Source organism: Odocoileus virginianus, chromosome 5 (assembly GCF_023699985.2).
Source record: "Odocoileus virginianus isolate 20LAN1187 ecotype Illinois chromosome 5, Ovbor_1.2, whole genome shotgun sequence".
NCBI classification, from domain to species: domain Eukaryota; kingdom Metazoa; phylum Chordata; class Mammalia; order Artiodactyla; family Cervidae; genus Odocoileus; species Odocoileus virginianus.
Window position 1 is genome coordinate 87,293,868 of NC_069678.1, and position 18,238 is coordinate 87,312,105.

The 18,238-nt window shown below is 40.1% G+C and overlaps 2 protein-coding genes and 1 long non-coding RNA gene across 6 annotated transcripts in view; 2 read left to right on the forward strand and 1 right to left on the reverse strand.

Moving 5' to 3' along the window:
* RHBDL2 (rhomboid like 2) overlaps positions 1-11,293 on the forward strand; it is a 55,903-nt gene extending 44,610 nt beyond the window's left edge. For 3 of the 4 annotated variants that reach the window (XM_020896924.2, XM_070468374.1, XM_070468375.1), the window contains exons 5-8: positions 2,316-2,416; positions 4,036-4,096; positions 9,894-9,955; positions 10,727-11,293. In XM_020896924.2, coding sequence (XP_020752583.1) covers positions 2,316-2,416; positions 4,036-4,096; positions 9,894-9,955; positions 10,727-10,906 — 404 coding nt within the window. In that variant the 3' untranslated portion in view covers positions 10,907-11,293. The remainder of the gene's footprint in view (positions 1-2,315; positions 2,417-4,035; positions 4,097-9,893; positions 9,956-10,726) is intronic. The other variant, XM_020896927.2, reaches the window with a different exon arrangement.
* The window catches only part of LOC139035276 (uncharacterized), a 54,097-nt gene extending 35,937 nt beyond the window's left edge, over positions 1-18,160 (reverse strand). The window contains exon 1 of the long non-coding RNA XR_011487944.1: positions 17,747-18,160. This is a non-coding gene — a long non-coding RNA (uncharacterized lncRNA). The remainder of the gene's footprint in view (positions 1-17,746) is intronic.
* GJA9 (gap junction protein alpha 9) lies at positions 15,035-17,524 on the forward strand. The gene has a single exon (XM_020896928.2). The coding sequence runs from the start codon at positions 15,499-15,501 to the stop codon at positions 17,038-17,040; it is 1,542 nt and encodes a 513-aa protein (XP_020752587.1). The 5' UTR covers positions 15,035-15,498; the 3' UTR covers positions 17,041-17,524.
* Positions 18,161-18,238: the final 78 nt, after the last annotated feature.

Here is an 18,238-nt window from a genome sequence, read left to right on the forward strand (position 1 = left end):
TTAAGTTACTTGGAAGGAGTCTGAACTCTAGCTGCTGAGCTCTATATAGACCTAGACTCTAGACTCTATCTCATCAACCTGAAGTTAACTGTTATCTGCCTAGGTTTCCCCTTCATGCACAGCTACCTGCAGTTTCTCTCAAGGCAGTAAGCTGGGCAATTAGTCAACTCATTTATTTCTTGTTTCTTAGGGTTCATTGTCTCTTGTTATCTGATGTCCAGTATCTTTAAGACCAATTCATATATTTTGTCCATTGCTTTCAAGCAGGAGGAAAAATCTTGTCCTGTTACGTCATTGTGGCCAGAAGTGGACATCTATATTTTAAAAATAAATTTCTCATAACTAAGATACAACTACCCCAGCTCTAGCTTGTAGGATAACATTTGAGAACCACTGCTTTAACCCTAACGGACTGCTTCTCATGGATCTTTAGTAACCCATATAACTTTGTTTCTATGTCTTTGCTCTTCCAGATCCCTAAATCCTGGCCTTCTTCCCCCTTTTCTTCCTGTCCAAATCTTAAAGTGTCTTCAGAATTTAATCAAAATGCTGTCTCCCCATGTGTACCCCAATGTTCACTGCAGCACTGTTTACAATAACTAGGACATGGAAGCAACTTAGAAGTCCATCGGCAGGTGAATGGATAAGAAAGTTGTTGTACATATTCACAATGGAATATTACTCAGCTATTAAAAAGAATGCTTTGAGTCAGTTCTAAAGAGGTGGATGAAACTGGAGCCTATTATAGAGTGTAGTAAGTCAGAAAGAAAAACATCAATACAGTATATTAATGCACATATATGGAATTTAGAAAGATGGTAACAATGACCCTATATGTGAGAGAGCAAAAGAAACACAGATATAAAGAACAGACTTTTGCATTCTGTGGGAGAAGGCGAGGGTGGGATGATTTGCGAGAATAGCACTGAAATATGTATATTACCATGTATGAACTAGATCACCAGTCTAAGTTCAATCCACGAAACAGGGCACTCAAAGCTGGTGCGCTGGGACAATCCAGCTGGGGTCAATTGATGTCAATGTATGGCAAAACCCACCACAATAAAGTAATCAGCCTCCAATTATAATAAATAATTAAAAAAACAAAAAGCTGTCTCCCTCCTCTCAGAGTAGCAGGGCCTCCACCTTTCTGCTCAGAAAGTCATTCTTTCCTAAGTGCTTCCATAGCAAATTTATCAGATTAAAAAAAAAGTCACAGTAATTATTAGAGTCTGCATTTTTTGATAACTGTTTGATCATCCATTTGTGATTTCTAAGGTCAGACACTTCCCCTTTTTTGCATTAAGTAGCTACTTTTTAATGAGAACTTAAAAAAAATTATTTCATTTCTTTTCGGCTGCACTGGGTCTTTGTTCTGGGCTTTCTCTAGTTGTGGGGAGCGGGGAGTGGGGGTGCTCTGTAGCTGGCTTCTCATTGCAGTGGCAACTCTCGTTGCAGTGCATGAGCTCCAGGGTGTGGTCTTATGGCATGTGGGCTCTTCCGGGACCAGGAATCGAACCTCTGTCCCTGCACTAGCAGGCAGATTCTTAACCACTGGACCACTAGGGCAGTCCTAAAGTAGGTACTGAATTGTACTGTATCTTAAAAAATGAAGGAGGGACTTGAAGGCAAGGGAATGACAGAACTAAGCAGTATAGAGAACACTTCAGAGTTCGCATAAGGTGGTCTTAAAGCCTTATTTTGGTTCAGACAAGGTAAGGTTGAATTAGCAAACAGAATTTCATCTTGCTTGGTGAAACTGATTGAATGGTATATTAAGAAGGATTCTGAGACTACATCTTGACTCCATGAGAAAGCTAGCCCATAGATAATAAAATGTTGGAATGTCTCAGGTGTTTTGATAGTTTTGGTTAAACGTGTAGGATATTTTGAAACAACAGCTAACAAGTATATAACATGTCAGGGAGTATTCTAATCATGATGTACATGTAAACTCGTTTATTTCCCCTGACAACCCACTGAAGTTAGTTTTATTTAACACCTCCATTTTTATAGAAAGGGAAACAAAGGCACAGAGACATTAAAAAACTTGCTGAAGTCACACAGTTGCTAATTCTGGCTTCAGAGTATTTGTTTTTGTCACTGTTATATTGTCTTCATATTGAACATTTAATGTTTCATAATAATTGAGAGACCACATGGCTATACTTTTCTAGTATAGAAGGAACAAAGTGAATTTGTTGTTTGTTAATATAATGGCCCAAGCTTCCCCAACTTTTACCTTAGATTAGAAAGATTTATCCTTCATGATTCTTATAGTCATGTCTGAAATTCTTTGTGTTTCATTTCTTTAGGATCCCTTGCCAGCTCCATCTTTGACCCACTCAAATCTCTTGTGGGTGCTTCAGGAGGAGTCTATGCTCTGATGGGAGGCTATTTTATGAATGTTCTAGTGGTAAGAATTTTGGGAAACAATCTATGGACCTTAAGAAAAAATTTTAAGTAATTACTGGTATTTGGTTCAGGGAATCTTATTTATCAATATTTACTAAGCACACATCTTCCATCTGACCGTGAGTTTTCCTTTCATCTCTGATCTCAAAAGTGATAAATACTAAATAAAGTTAAAAATTGAAAAACAGAAAAGTCAAAGTCCCCAGTTCAGTATCTTGTTACCAGTCTGATATACATCCGTTCAGATGTTTTCTGTATGTATTCAAAATTCTACCAATAGTAACACTACAAAAATGGAACTACCCTTACATTATTCTGCATCTTAACATAAAGTATCCTATCTACTCATAGGATACTTGAGTAGGACACAGAAATCCACCTCAGTCTTTTCAACTGCTCCACAGCACCTTCTATATACTAGCCGTACTTGTTCAATTTTTAATTGAAAGAAAAGATTCAGGGTGATTACAGCTTTTTACATTTCAAAATAATGCTGTCAGGAGTGTTCTTTCACCTGTTTTTTTGTACTTGTGTGATTCTTTTATAGGCAAATTCCTAGAAGTGGATTTACTGGGTGAAGGCTTTACATTTTTATATATAAATGCCTCCAAAGTTGGCATACCATTTTACACAACCATGATATAGTATGTGAGATGCTAATCACTTTTTAAAACAGGATAAAATCCTGATTAAATCAACCCTTTAACCATGTAGGTGTGCTTAAAAATACTCTAAGAGGAAAAGTTTGAAGCAATTAAAAAACTGTTCCAAGACTATAAGTCATTTAGAAAAGTGTTTTTCAAACTTTGGGTTGCATCACATTAGTGGTTGTGAACTCAGTTGAAGAGATTGTGAAAATGCTTTTACACAAAAATTTCAGTATGCATCATGTGTAATAAAGAGTAAGTACTGTTTATGTGTGTGCTGGATTGTTAAGTAAATTGTTACTGTAAGTCTTGGTCACAACAGTTTGAAAATAATTGATTTTTAATTAACACAGATATTTTAGCATCTTTCTCTGGGAAGAGAGCTAATAACTTTAAAGGGAAGGGACGGCTAATTTGGGTTGAAGTGGTGGTGTCTTTCTGAGTCTGCTTGGTCCACTGGTAACACATGAGGGTAATGCAAGTTGGTCTGAGGCTTTTCGAAACTAAAATCAAACTGAGTATTTTTGGACCAGTGTATTAAATTTTTTAAAAAATTATCTTAAAAAAAATCAAGGTAATGCTCAAATTTTAGCTGTCTTTGCTAACTCCTACTTAGAAAGAGGGTAAAGCTGTATCAAATGAATATTAAACCAAAAACTTGGAAATATTTTCACCAGATTTAGTTTGACAGCATCTATTAACTATTTGTGACATATTAAGAGTTGATTTTTTATTACTTATAGAATATTTCTTGCTCTATCAAGGAATATCATGTTTCATTTTCACTCCAAAGTATATTGGCATTGTACTTCCCAAATACATTTGAAAACAACTGTTAACACCGGTGCTTTGATTGGCAAACATCTGACACACTATTTTAAATGAAAAAGCAGATGGAGGGGGCGTACAGTTGAGATTTTCTTTGCCAATAGATAACTTATGTTATTATTACTGTCATTTATCTCTTTGCAAGAATTTTAAAGAAATGATTCCTGCTTTTGGAGTTGTCAGACTACTCATCATTGTTCTTATAAGTAAGTGTGTTTTGTGAATACTTCACATCTTCAAGTTTATGGGTTCAACCTTCAGAAGGCCTTCTCATATTTCCCAAACACATCCTACACGTCCTCATGGACATGTAGGATGACCGTTAGCCCAGAGTCTGAAACAGTGGTCCGGCTACTAGCCCGAAGTAGAAAGATATGAGTGGAATTTTCACAGGCCCTGGTGGGTGGTTCTTAGAGGTGCCTGTTTCTAGGGTGTGGGGAGTTAATAGTGTAGGGCTCGAGGTACTCTGTCCACTTCATCCACAATACCATCACTTATGTTTTTATTTTTTTTTAATTTTTATTGGGGTATAGTTGCTTTACATTGTGTTACTTTCTGTGTCATTTATTTTTTTATTAAACAAATTAATTACCCAACTTTACTTGTTTTGGTTGTGCTGGGTCTCTGTTGCTGCGTGGGCTTCTCTCCAGTTGTAGGGGTCGGGGCTACTCTCTGGTTATAGCGCTTGGGCTTCTCATTCCAGTGGCTTTTCTTGTTGAGGAGCAGCAGCTCTAGGATGTGCGGGCTTCAGTAGCTGCGGTTCTAAGGCTCCAGAGTACAGGCTTAATAGTGGTGGTGAATGGCCTTAGTTGCTCCATGGCACGTGGGATCTTCCCAGGCCAGGGATCAAACCCGTGTCTCTTACATTGGCAGGTGGATTCTTTACCACTGAGCTACCAGGGAAGCCCTATTTATTTCTGCCTGTGTGGGCTCTTCATTGTGGTGCGAGGGCTTCTCTAGTTGCGGTGTGTGGGCTCAGCTGCCCTGTGGCATGCGGGATCTTCATTCTCCTACCAGGGATCCCACATCCTCTGCATTGGGAGGCAGATTCTCACCCACTGGACTACCAGAGAAGTCCCTGTCATTTATTTTTTAGACACTGGATTTTTCTCATTCATAAACTAGATTCTGTGTATGATTTTGTTTGAAAGGGAAAACTTAAAAGCTATTCAGGTTATCCACTTTCTTCTTCAATTTCTACATTTTCAGATTAAAAACAGAACTGATCTAGGATGTAAGCATGGAGCGGTGGCTGAGGACTGAAGACCTGAGCAGAGGTGGAGGAAGAGAGGGGTCAGGGAATCGGGGATGACAGACGTGGCTTTGGAAATCTCAAGAATGGTAGCAGGGAACGACATGCTCAAGGAGCTTAGGAAGCCTCATTCTGGAGAAGAGGTGGAATTTTAGCTGGGTCTGAAAGTCAGGATTTTGGATGATGGCAGGCCATACAGAGCAGAAGCAAACAAGAGCAAAGGCAGGGCTTGTAACTTCTATTTCCCAGCCTGCTCCTGCTGCAGCTCTATCTGCACAGAGGGTGTGGGGAGAAGGCTGACCTTAAGGCTCAGACTTGAAGACAAAGACAGAAGTAACATTTGATACAGGCTACTTTTGGCTGTCAGGGCTTCCCAGGTGGCGCCAGTGGTAAAGAACCTGCCTGCCAGTGCAGGCAACGTAAGAGATGTGGGTTCGATCCCTGGGTTGGGAAGATACCCTGGAGGAGGGCATAACCCACTCTAGTATTCTTGCCTGGAGAATCCCATGGACAGAGGAGCCTGGTGGGCTACGGTCCATGGGTTGCAAAGAGCCTGACATGACTGAAGAGACTTAGCACACACACATGCAATTTTGGCTGTCCACATAGTAGGAAAAAAATGATCCTGCAAATTGATATCAAGTGTTCCAAAAACAGACTAGGTCTAGTTTATGAATGGTATAATTATAAAACAGTATTTCACCCAGATAGAAAAGAAGTGACTTGTTTGTAGTTTATACCATAGCGTATATGTTTTTCTCCAAAGACATTTCCGAGAAATTAAAAAGAGGAGTAGTCAGCACAGGAAGGAGGGCAGGTGTCTGGGAGTTAGTTAAGAGGAGTCGCTGTGTGGGCTGGGCTACCTGAGTTGTTAAGGGTCTCAACCAGAACCAAGAACAGGCCCTTAGACAGAGAAATATTCTTATACAAGTTACCTGGGTTTTCAGTTGATCTGTTTCTTTCAAATAATGACTTTTGTAAAATAAGCCTCAAACTCTCAGTGGGGAAATGATTTTAATTCTCTAATACTCTTTAATGGTGCAGTAAAACCGTTTCTTCATGTACAAAGTTATCTTCAAAAACAGTTTATGTAACATTCTGTCATTCTTGAGGTAAGTAATACAGTCACTGAATGATGTGGTTTTATTATATCCTACAAACACAGGTAGGGAGGGGGGACCGGGATGGGGAATACATGTAAATCCATGGCTAATTCATTTCAATGTATGACAAAAACCACTGCAATGTTGTAAAGTAATTAGCCTCCAACTAAAAATAAATGGAAAAAGAAAAAACAAACAAAAATACAGGTAGGACAGCTAACATCAACCTTCTTCACATGCCATTTTTTCTAAAAGTTCTTTGGCCTGGTTGGGGTTTCCCTGGTGGCTCAGCTGTAAAGAAGCTGTCTGCCAATGCAGGAGATGCAAGATGTGGGTTAGATTCCTGGGTTGGGAAGATCCCTTGGAGAAGGAAAGAGCAATCTGCTCCAGCATTCTTGCCTGGAAAATTCCATGGACAGAGGAGCCTGGCAGGTTACAGAACATGGGGTCCCAAAGAGTCAGACACAACTGAGCATGCATGCAGACAACAAACTCCAGATTAATGAAACACAAATACATTTTAATTTTAAACACGTTTCCTTGGGAAAATTTATAGTTTTTTTTTAATGGTAAATACTATTCTCAATTGCGAAGGACAGCTGGCCTTAAGGACTTCCTTCATTGAGCACCAGTTTTTAAATGTGTTTTCTAACAAAGCAACTGAGCTTCCCTGGAAAAAGTTCAGGACATCTCGATTTTCATCCTTCAAAAAACCCATATAAAGGCAACTCCCTTAAAGTGAGTGTTGGGTTTTACTGAAGATAATGATTTGGTTTATCGGAATAAGGGCTTCTTTTCAGGTGGGAAGACAGGTCTCAGTTTAGAGACTGCAGCAGTTTAGAAGTAAACTCCCCTTAGAAGCAGAAAGGGCCAGGCAGATACAAGTCAGAAGGCAGGAGACAAACTGAATGGAGAAACTGACACGCTAAGAGTTACAGAGTTTCTGAAAGGAGGCCTCCTACTGTGAAAGTCTAGACCACAGTAACTGTTTCTAGGAAGTCTTCCTTGTGGTGGTTTTCTTATGTTTTCCTAGCACTGTATGTTATTTACACTCCATCAGGAAATGCAAATGACTTAAATACAATAATAGCCATATTTATAGCATTTGGTGTGATAGTCATTTACAATTAAATTAATATTGAGTACTTCCTCGACCTCAATTCCTACCCAGTGACTTCAGAGTCAATATTATATTGAAAGGGAAGCTAGTCCGGAACACATGGTCCTGATGCTATTTCCCCAAAGGCAAGGACTAGGTCTTTCAGTCTCCTAGGACACTCACTAAGTAGAGCATAGGGTATTGGGGGATGGGTGTGGAATCTGACAGTTGCAGATGTTTCCAAGCACACATGTAGGGCAGATTTCTTCCAACCCAAGAAGCCTGGAAGGTCCTTTAGCATCACCAACATGACTTATTTAAGGAATGTCTAAGTTCTGGCTTTTACTGTTCCATTATTGACTGTGGAATCACTTCCTTTCTTGGGCTGTCTTCTGTATTCCTGATGGTAATTATGAAAGGGTTAATGGGTAGGCAGGTCTCACTAAGGGGGCCAAAGGTCCCCAAGCTGCAGGAGGAGATAAATGGCAACGGATTTTTCTACATTCCTTTGCTCCTGCTTTAGCCAGGTAGGAGATTCCTTTAATTCTGTTGCAATCGGCTGTTCCTCAGTTACTTTTTCCCAACCATGAGGGGCTGATTGCCCAACAAAACAATACATCTTACTCATGGGAATGTTTTTCTTAGGCTATGTTAATAAAACTATGTATCTTGCTTGGAGGTCTGTTTTCCTTTAGTATCTTGCCCAGAGATGCCTCCCCTTGTGTAGATATGTCTGTTGTGGGAGACAGTGCACTCGGTACAACTCTCTGAGCCTTGAGGTGTTTCTTTTATCTATGATCAACAGCTTGCTAAAGCCTGTAAGATGACTTGCAAAACACTGGAAAGGGGCTACTCTCCTGCCCCCTTCTGATGTCTACGTGAGAAGCTTTCTCTATCTCTTCTATACTTTAATAAAACTTGGCTACACAAAAGTTCCAAGTGGTCAAGCCTCATCTCTGGCTCCACATCAAAATCCTTTCCTCTGGAGGCCAAGAATCCCGGCATCATTCACGGCTCAGAGCCACAACCTTTCATCTTGGGGGCTCGTTTGGGATCTTCAAGACCAGGTGTGGGCTTTCATCTTTTAATCTAGGGTGCTTAGGTGGGTGACAGTGAAGTCCCCACAGTCAGACGGCTTAAGGTTCAAATCCCACCACTGCCTCAGAGCTATGTGGCCTTGGTCGAGTACTTAGCCTTTGTGTCTTGGTTTCTTTATGTATAAAACACCAGGTCTTTCCTCACTTGAGGTGGTGCAATAGCAGTAATTAGTTTGTCTGCCTGCTTCTGTCTTTGCTTCTTTAGAGTATGTTTTCTATACGGCAGCAAGAATCATCTTTTAAAAATGTGAGTCAGGGGGTTTCCCTGGTGGCTCAGTGGTAAAGAAATCACCTGCCAGTGCAGGAGACACGGTTCGATCCCTGATCAGGGAAGATCCCACATGCCATGGAGCAACCAAGCCCAGGCGCCACAACGATCGCGCCTAGGGGGCTGCAACGACTGAAGCCTTGAACCCTAGGGCCTGTGCTCAGCAAGAGAAGCCGCTGCAATGAGAAGCCTGTGCACCGCAACTGGAGAGTAGCCCCCACTGGCCGCTCATGCATCAGTGAAGGCCCAGTACAGCCAATAAATAAATAAAAACTATTAAAAACCCAAGTCACACATGTCACTTCTGTGCTCAAAAGCTCTTGAAGGGTAAAAGTCAAAGTCCTTACGAGGGTCCATAAGACTCTACGTGACCTCCCATCTGCCATGGTTTGATCGCCTCACCTACAACTTCATCCCCAACTTGAGTCCAGAATCAGGTCTTGGTAAAGCACAGACTGTCGAGTCGTACCTGTAGTTTCTGGTTCAGTAAGTTTGGGGTGGGCCTGAGAGTTTTCATTTCTAGTAAGTTCCCAGTGAAGCTGGGAATCCCCAGTGGGAAAGGGAACCATCCTTTGAAAACCGTCGATGCCATCAGATCAACTGCTCTGGTATTCCTCACACACTCCAGGCACGGCTGGTCCTGCTTTAGGGACTTTGTACTTCAGTCTGCCTAGAAGGCTCTTTGAAAGGTCAGCATGGCTTGCTCCTTTATCCTCATCAAATGGCGTATTCTCCTTGAGATCCTTCCTGACTCTCCGGTTAACCACCACACCCTGCTCCCAGCATTCTCAATTCTCCTTTTTGTGTACTCTCTACAGCACTAAGCATCCTTTGACAATACTGTATGTTTTACTTATTCATTCGCCTTCCCCAGCTAGACTTTCAGTTCCATGAGGCAGTCTGATCTTTTCTTGGCTACTGCCTAGAAATCCACCACCTAGAATAATGGCTGGCACATGGGAGATCATTAATAAATACTCGTTGGATCATAATGACAGTACCAATTTCATGGCATTGTTGTGAGGATTAATGATACAAAGGTAGCAGCACATGTAAAGTTCTCAGAACAGTACCTGGCGCAGAGTAAGTCTCAATAAATGTTACCATTGTTAGAGGGGAACCAAAAATAACTGGTACGCTGTTGTGGAGATCCTGGGGCTTCATCAGGCTGTTTTCCCTTCTAGTTGCGTCGGACATGGGATTTGCTCTCTACAGACGGTTCTTTGTTCCTGCAAATGGGTCTCCGGTGAGTTCAGTTTATTAATTTTTAAATGAAAATTTGTCTACCTATGATATCAATAGCTAAGAAGGGTCACAAAATAGGGGCAGCAACAATTCGGAGATTTAAAGCTGTCAAGATTTCCATGTGGAAGTTAAGAAAATTCCTGAGCAAACTGGCCTTTTGGGTTATCCTTTTCACTTCTCTCATAGCCCAGATAATTGGCTCTAGTTCTTTGCACCTGCTATATGGGTAGCTATTCCAAAAAATGGGAGTGAAGGGACTTTACTGTCTATGGAGAATAAAATGCAGATTGGAAAGCAGCAATGATATGGGTCCAGATGAATTTATAATATAAAGAAAACTGACAAAGATTTCCAGTTTTATTGAAATTGGTTCCTGAATTTTGTAATTTCTGAGTATTTGTGTGTATGTTATTACCTGTGTTTTAATTCAGACATTCCATTTATGTGGGATAGATTATGCTCCTGTAAAGAACCCTCACTAATCTCAACTCCTACTCTCTTGGCTGGCCTTGTACAGAACCATCCTAAATGTAATGATGGCCTAGAAGAGAGACAGGATGGCTGTTGTGTGTACTCAAGAGTCAGTGAAATGACATTTCTTTTAGCTTTGCATGATGGAGTTTTGTTGTCTCTTTTGTCTCACTACCTTGCTGTTCAGACTTTTAAGACTCTTTGACTGGGATGGTTATTTGTTCTCTAGTAAGAGAGATGCAGCTGAAATATACAATTAGCATTTTCTTCACTTATTTTCATTTTCTCCTTTTCTCCCAAGGTGTCTTTTGCAGCTCACATTGCAGGTGGATTTGCTGGAATGTCCATTGGTTATACCGTGTTCAGCTGCTTTGATCAGGCATTGCTGAAAGATCCAAGGTTTTGGACAGCGATTGCAGCTTATTTAGCTTTTGTTTTATTTGCTGTGTTTTTCAACATTTTCCTATTTCCAGTGAACTGACTTGCCCTTAAAAAAACCAGTGAATAAAAAGGGCCATCTGGGGGGAAAAAACAAAACTGGAGAACTCTCTATGAAGAAACAGAGAAGTCCCAGCAAATGCTAACAATTTTATAAAGAGAACACCCCTGAAGTTGTCGGTTTCAAAGACTGCTTACAAAAGGGGTTACGGTTTAAGGAAGGAGCTCTTCTGAGGGAATGAAGGGGAAGAGGAAGAGAGAAAAGGGAGGGGAAGTGAGAAGCAGAGACTGGCTCTTTTCTAGGCATGCCATGTCAAGGGTATGCATTCTTTAAAAGAACTTGCTCTTAGGAGGATATGGTATAGAGACTGCTTGATAGAATCCACAAATAATGTACTCTGCTGATAATAAAAACTTTTCATATCTGTCAGACTACCGATGATCACTTTCCATCACTGTCTGAGTCAACAGGTCACTGTTTGGGGTGCTTTACGTGCATTATTGCTAATCTTTTTAACAACCCAGAAAGGCAGCTATTACTCTGCATCTTAGAGAGGAGGCTATGAGAACTCTCAGAAAAAAAAAATCAAGTAATTTGTCTAAGAGGGGGCAGGACTTAAAGGTTGCAAATGACAGGGCTTCCCAGATGGCTCAGTGAGTAAAGAATCCATCTGCAATGCAGGAGACACAGGAGACGTGCATTTGATTACTGGGTCGGGAAGATCCCCTGGAGGAAGGCATGGCAACCCACTCCAGGATGGAGAATCCCATGGACACAGGAGCTCCTGACAGTCCATGGGGTCACAAAGAGTCGGACATGACTTAGTAACTAAACAAAAAAGATGTGCTATTGTTTACTTAACCATTCCTCTTATTGAACACTTAAGTTGCTGCTGATTTTGTACCATTACCAACACTGCCATGTGATCACTCTAGTATGTATGGTGTGTCTTTGAGAATGATTGAATGAATGGATATTTCAGGCATCCAGAAGCAGAAATGTTGTGTTACTTTTGATAGATTGTAACTGCCTCTTTTTTTTTTTTGGCTGTGCCACACAGCTTGCAGGATCTTAGGTCCCCAACCAAGGATTGAACCTGGACCACCACAGTAAAAGTTCTGAGTTCTAACCACTGGTGTGTGCTAAGTTGCTTCAGCTGTAGTCAACTCTCTGCAGCCCTACGGACTGTAGCCTGCCAGGGTCTTGTGTCCATAGGGTTCTCCAGGCAAGAATCCCGGAGTGGGTTGCCATGCCCTCCTCCAGGGGACCTTCCCGACCCAGGGATGGAACCGGGTCTCCTGCATCGCCTGCACTGCCGCCAGATTCTTTACCGCTGAGTCACCAGGGAAGCCCCTCTAGCCAGGGACGCCAGGGAATTCCCTAAATTACCTTTTAAATAGCTGTATCTGTTTATATTCTTACTGATATTACATGGCAGTAACCGTTTCCTCATATATTTGCCAAAAGGTGGCTTTATAAATCTTGACAAAATTTACATTTTGATTAAAAAATACCATTTTAATTCATATGTAACACTAATGAAGCATAGCACTTAATTTATTTACTTATAATTTATATATTGCACATAATATACAATTTATATAATATGTACTATACAAGTATGAATATATATATATATTTCCTAATGAAAGGGTTGAATTTAAACTGAAAAGTAGCTATTAGATGGCAAAGAAGCCCAAGGAAGAAATATTTATCTGCCATCGCCAACCCACCAGGTCAGTACTCTGGAGATCTTTAATGACCTAAAGTGCAAAGTAATTGTTAATAACAGAAAACTAGACAGAGAAACAGGATTCATCTAACTATGAAATCGGACATGACCCATTGATTATTAAGACTGATGACTAAGAAGTTATTATCTAGTTAGGTTATTTTGGTACTAGAAACATTGTTTACATTACCAAAAACTGTGATATCTTTCTGGGTCTCCAGGGGGCAAAGTTACCATTAAAAAAGCACACATATGTCTGGCATTTTAAATTGGACATTTCTGAATAATAGAGGAACCATTTATTCAGCTTAATTTGGGGCTCATAGTTTTAGTCTTCTAAACTGTGCTATATTAATTAGAAATATTGGAAATATTCTTTCTGTGGGCTGCCCAATAAGGTAGCCACTAGGCACATGTAGCTGTTTGCATTTAATTAAAATTAAATGAAATTAAAAACTGTGTCTCTGTTACACAAGCCTCGTAGAAAGTACTCAATAGCTATGTATTAATAGTGGCTATCTTATTGAACAGTGCAGAAGTACTCCAACACTGCTGCAAAAAGTTCCATTGGATTAAAAAAACTTCCATTGGGTGGCGCTGTTTAAGAAGCAAGAATGAAGGCAGGGAGATCGAGTTTAGCTGATGGCTGACTCACTGCGCTGAACCAAACTGAATCTGCTCTACACCTGCAAAGGGACACATTCAGAAATCACGTTGAAGATGGCTGTGGTATAACTTTTAAGCGTGATCTGCTTCAAATTTACCTAAATCAAGAAAGGTCTGTGTTAATCTCTCTGTCTTAGCTAACGAAGAGTCATTTGAAATATTTTTTTCTTTTGAATTTTATGGTACTGTATCTGTGTATATTAGTATTCATGCTATTTGCTATGAAAGCTTTAGGACCTAAGATTTGAAGCTACATAACAGTACTTCCTCTTCCAGAAAATACTATGCATTTGTCCTTTCAGGAAAAAAAAAAACAACTTTAATTTTCTTTGGTAATTTTAAAAGTAAAGTGCTCACGGTAAAAGAAATTAAACATATATATAATTATAAAAAATTAAGTCAATTATTATTCTACCCATAGATAATCACAGTTAATATTTTGATGAATATCCTTCTAGGCTTTATTGTATGCATCTCTACATATAAATAAATTTACAATAATGGGGCTATATTATTCTGTTTTATAACCCGAATGTCACTGAAACAATATATCCAATGTATATTTATATTAGTATATATTTATTATCTCTACTGGTTGCATAGTACCATACTGTGGATGTATTATTATTTATATGTACAATACAGTCTTGTATTGATAATTATTTTGGATAGTTTCAAGTTATAATTATTATAAACAGCAATAAGAATAATATCTTTGCTTATATTTTAAAGTGCTTTTGGCTCTGGGTCAGAGTATACTGATATTAACATAATAAAATCAAATACAAAATTTCTCTATTTCAGGAATACAACTAAATTTTAGAAGGTTGATGCTTTTGCAACTCTTTTGAACTGTATAAAGCTTTCAAAAAGGAACTAAAGACTCTAGAACTTGTTATTTAAAAAATCAAAACTTTCACTATTTGACATACCTAATTTAAATAATTAAAATTATAAGAGAAAATAGGTGATTTCTTAGTATCTCTTTCATAAAAACTTCAAGTGTGTTTAGAGAAGAAAAATAAGTTTAGTAAAACAGTTAAGAGGTGACTTTAGAACCACATTGATCTTTGAATACCAGTTCTAGCTGTGTGATCTTGGGTAATTTAAGGTGTACCTCAGTTTCCTCATCTGTAAAATGGGGAAACAACATACCTAGCTCACAGGAGTTTTGTGATGGATGTATCTTGTAGCTATAATATCCCATTATGTTGTTTGATTGTGTAACATTTCCCTTTCTATGAGGAATACAGGACATTCATTTACATATTAAATGAAAATGAATGAAAACATTCCCCCATTTATTTCTTTCCTTTGAGATGTATTTCCTCTTAGATATCCCAGGGTATCAGCTCTAATAAGGAACCTACTGGCCGATAATCCAAGCATCTAATTTATAACTTGCCCTAATGTTTGCTCCACAAAGCAAGCTATATGTCTTAAAAGGGTCAAATACTGTTGTAATGAAAATTTCTATAATACTACCAACATACCAATGATCCAAGCAATATATAATAACATCCTCATAACAATTTTTCATAGCAAAGTACAGTAATAATTACATAAATATTCATAAATATTTTTACTGAAATGATTTCTGAAAATGCTCAAAAACTGCAAGAAGCTAGAATTTAGACATTTAAATGTGGATTAAAAAACAGATCTAAATTCTTATAGCAAGAGCCAGATCTGTTTCCTTCAGTTTCATAAAATGCTGTACCTTACTGGATTATGAAATGAAACACACGCCTTTTTCTTTGTACATAAATGAGATTTTAAAATCACTGACATTGATCACAGCTTTCATATAAAATAATTTTAATAAATAGGTTTGTAAGATCAAGTCAGTAGTCTCAGGAATCTCTCTAAGAGTTCTCAGTTTAAAATAACAAAGCAAAAAGCCAAGTAAGACTCCTTTCTTCCAGGAACTCCCATAATTCTATTCTTCATAGGGAATACATACACCCCTCCTCCAGGTATCTTTTTTCCCCCTACTGCATTATAAGGTCTAAATATAAGTGACCTCCTATTCTTGACATCTTAAAGATATTCTTGGTAACATATTATTACAACTTTCTAGGGAAAAAAGAGAGCAACCAGCATGCTGAAAGAATGATGCTTTGTTCATATTTTGGCCACAGGTTTGCTTAACAAATAGCACACGCTTCAGAAATGGAAGAATGTATCTGCCTCCTATTTGGTGGGGTTCAGAGATAAGATGACTGACTAAATAAACATGGGGGACTGGAATTTCCTTGGAGGCATCCTGGAGGAGGTTCACATCCACTCCACCGTGATTGGAAAGATGTGGCTCACCATCCTGTTCATATTTCGAATGCTTGTTCTGGGTGTAGCAGCTGAAGATGTCTGGAATGATGAGCAGTCTGGCTTCATCTGTAATACAGAACAACCTGGCTGCAGAAATGTATGCTATGATCAGGCCTTCCCTATCTCCCTCATTAGATACTGGGTTTTGCAGGTGATATTTGTGTCTTCACCATCCCTGGTCTACATGGGCCATGCTTTGTACCGACTGAGAGTTCTGGAGAAGGAGAGGCAGACGAAGAAGGCACAACTGAGAGGTGAACTGGAGGAGGTAGAGCTTGAAACACCTGGGGATCGGAGGCGACTGGAGGAAGAACTGTGTCAGCTGGAGCAAAGGAAAGTAAATAAAGTTCCACTCAGAGGAACCTTGCTTTGCACTTATGTGATACACATTTTCACTCGCTCTGTGGTTGAAGTTGGGTTCATGATTGGACAGTATCTTTTATATGGATTTCACTTAGAGCCTCTATTTAAATGCCACGGCCACCCATGTCCAAATACAATTGATTGTTTTGTCTCTAGACCCACAGAAAAGACGATATTCCTATTATTCATGCAATCCATAGCGACTGTTTCACTTTTCCTAAATGTTTTAGAAATTTTCCATCTAGGTTTTAAAAAGATTAAAAGAGGGCTTTGGGGACAGTATAAATTGAAGGATGAACATAATGAATTTTGTACCAAGTCAAAACAAAACCTTGCCAAATATCAAAACACATCTGCAAACTCACTGAAACGACTCTCTTCTGCACCCGATTATAGTCTGTTAGTGGACAAGCAAACACACACAGCAGCGTATCCTAGTTTAAATCCCTCTGCATTTCAGACAGATCCTGATAACCATATTGGAAATGATGACAAAGGCATTTTGGATGAACAGGAAACTCTACTTTCTGAGATGTGCACATTTAGTACGGCCTGTGGTCATCTTCAAAATATCAGCTCAAGTAATAAAGAAGACACTCATAAACTATCTGGAAAAGAAGTTAATGGTAACCAGTTGAGGGGAAAAAGAGAAACTGATGGCAAAGACAGCAAAAGAAATCACTACTTTAAAGGTCACTGTTCCAGTCCAGGTGATGCTATAGAGCTTAACAACCACGTGGGACAGTCACCCCAAACAGCTTTCTCTCTGCCAGCTAACTGCACCTGGAAACGGAAGTGGCCCCGGGCTACCCGGGGTCCCTCTGCAGAAAATGAAAACCAGGCATTACCTCCTAAAGGTAACCTCAAGGGCCAGCTCAGGGAGAGCACAACCAGAACCCTTCCTCCTTCACAGGGAGACTTTCAACCACCTGACATTCCAGACACTCCTGATTCTTTGGGAGGGCTGTCCTTTGAATCCGAGCTGGTCAGAACCTGCAGTAACCCTACTGCTTGTACTCCAAATCATTTAGTGTCACTGACAAACAACCTCATTGGAAGGCGGGCTCCCACAGACCTTCAGATCTGAACATCCATTGGCGCGTAGGCATTCTACATATTACATTATCACAGAAGTAGTCTACTGATGGTGGATCACAGAAAAAATAGATAGGGCAGTTCTAAAGACCAGCTGTTTAGACAAACGATTACAAATCCATTTTAAAAAGGGAAAATGGCTCTAGTTCTGAACTGGGAAGGATCAGTTTCAAGTTTAAAGACAGAGTTACCAAATCAGGATTACTTTTTTTGTGGGTTCCCTTCAGAAAAACACTGATTTTGGGAAAATCTATGTCAGAATGAAAGCTAAATAGAACCAGGTTTTTCCTTGAAGGGAAAACAGCCTTCGGAAGTTGTTCTTGATCTATGTAATCCCCTCTTTTAGTTATTGATCTTATTTCTGGACACTGATTAAACTTTGCCCTCGCGTCTTAACTTAGTTTCCTTATGGACTGCAACCCGATGTGTCCTGGATATAATTATCATGTTGCTTCTAGTAAATAAAATGTTAAAAAGATGTCGCTTTCTTTTTACCAGTTTATAGCATCGTGATTCAGTGCCAGGATCCGAGTCTTGGCTCTACTACACTGGCCACCTAACCATTACAGTTTACTAACAGTGTCTACCTTACAGGGATGGTGTGAGGATTAAAATAAGAAACACAGGTGTTTAACGCACTGCCAGGCATACAGTAAGCGCTCAAAAGTGCTAGTTGTTATTATTACATTACTGCTCACCCTCTGGAGACCCACATCAAGTCGGCCACAAAACAAGGAGACTCCAAACGTCAGAGCTGGAGCCCAAACACACGATTCTAAGCAGTCTTCCAGCCATTGGAAATGCAAGGGTTGCCCTCGACAGTCGCGCGCCCTCTTTCAAGACGAGAGTCGACAAACCAGTACCGGCCGGCTGCCACTGCTCCTGAGGTCCTAGTTGAGACGGGTCCGCCCACTCTCGGCGTTTGGAGTGAGTCCTCGCGCTCCAGGGCTCCGCAGGCCCCGCCCCCTGGCGCCACGCCCGTCTGTGGCCCCACCTGGACACTCGCCCCGAGTTACCAAAACCTAGCCTTCTACTAAGCAACCATATCTTGGCGAGGACCGGAAGAGGAAGGAGAGGCGAGGCTTCGCTAATCAGAGGGGCGGGTGCACGCAGCCTCCCTCGGCTCATCTTACTATGGGGCATTCAGAGCGTCCTGGTCGCCATGAAAACAGGCCACACCCCGGCAATCC

Excerpts from the sequence above, each read along its gene's own strand:
- GJA9 (XM_020896928.2), top strand. The coding sequence starts at position 15,499 with ATGGGGGACTGGAATTTCCTTGGAGGCATCCTGGAGGAGGTTCACATC.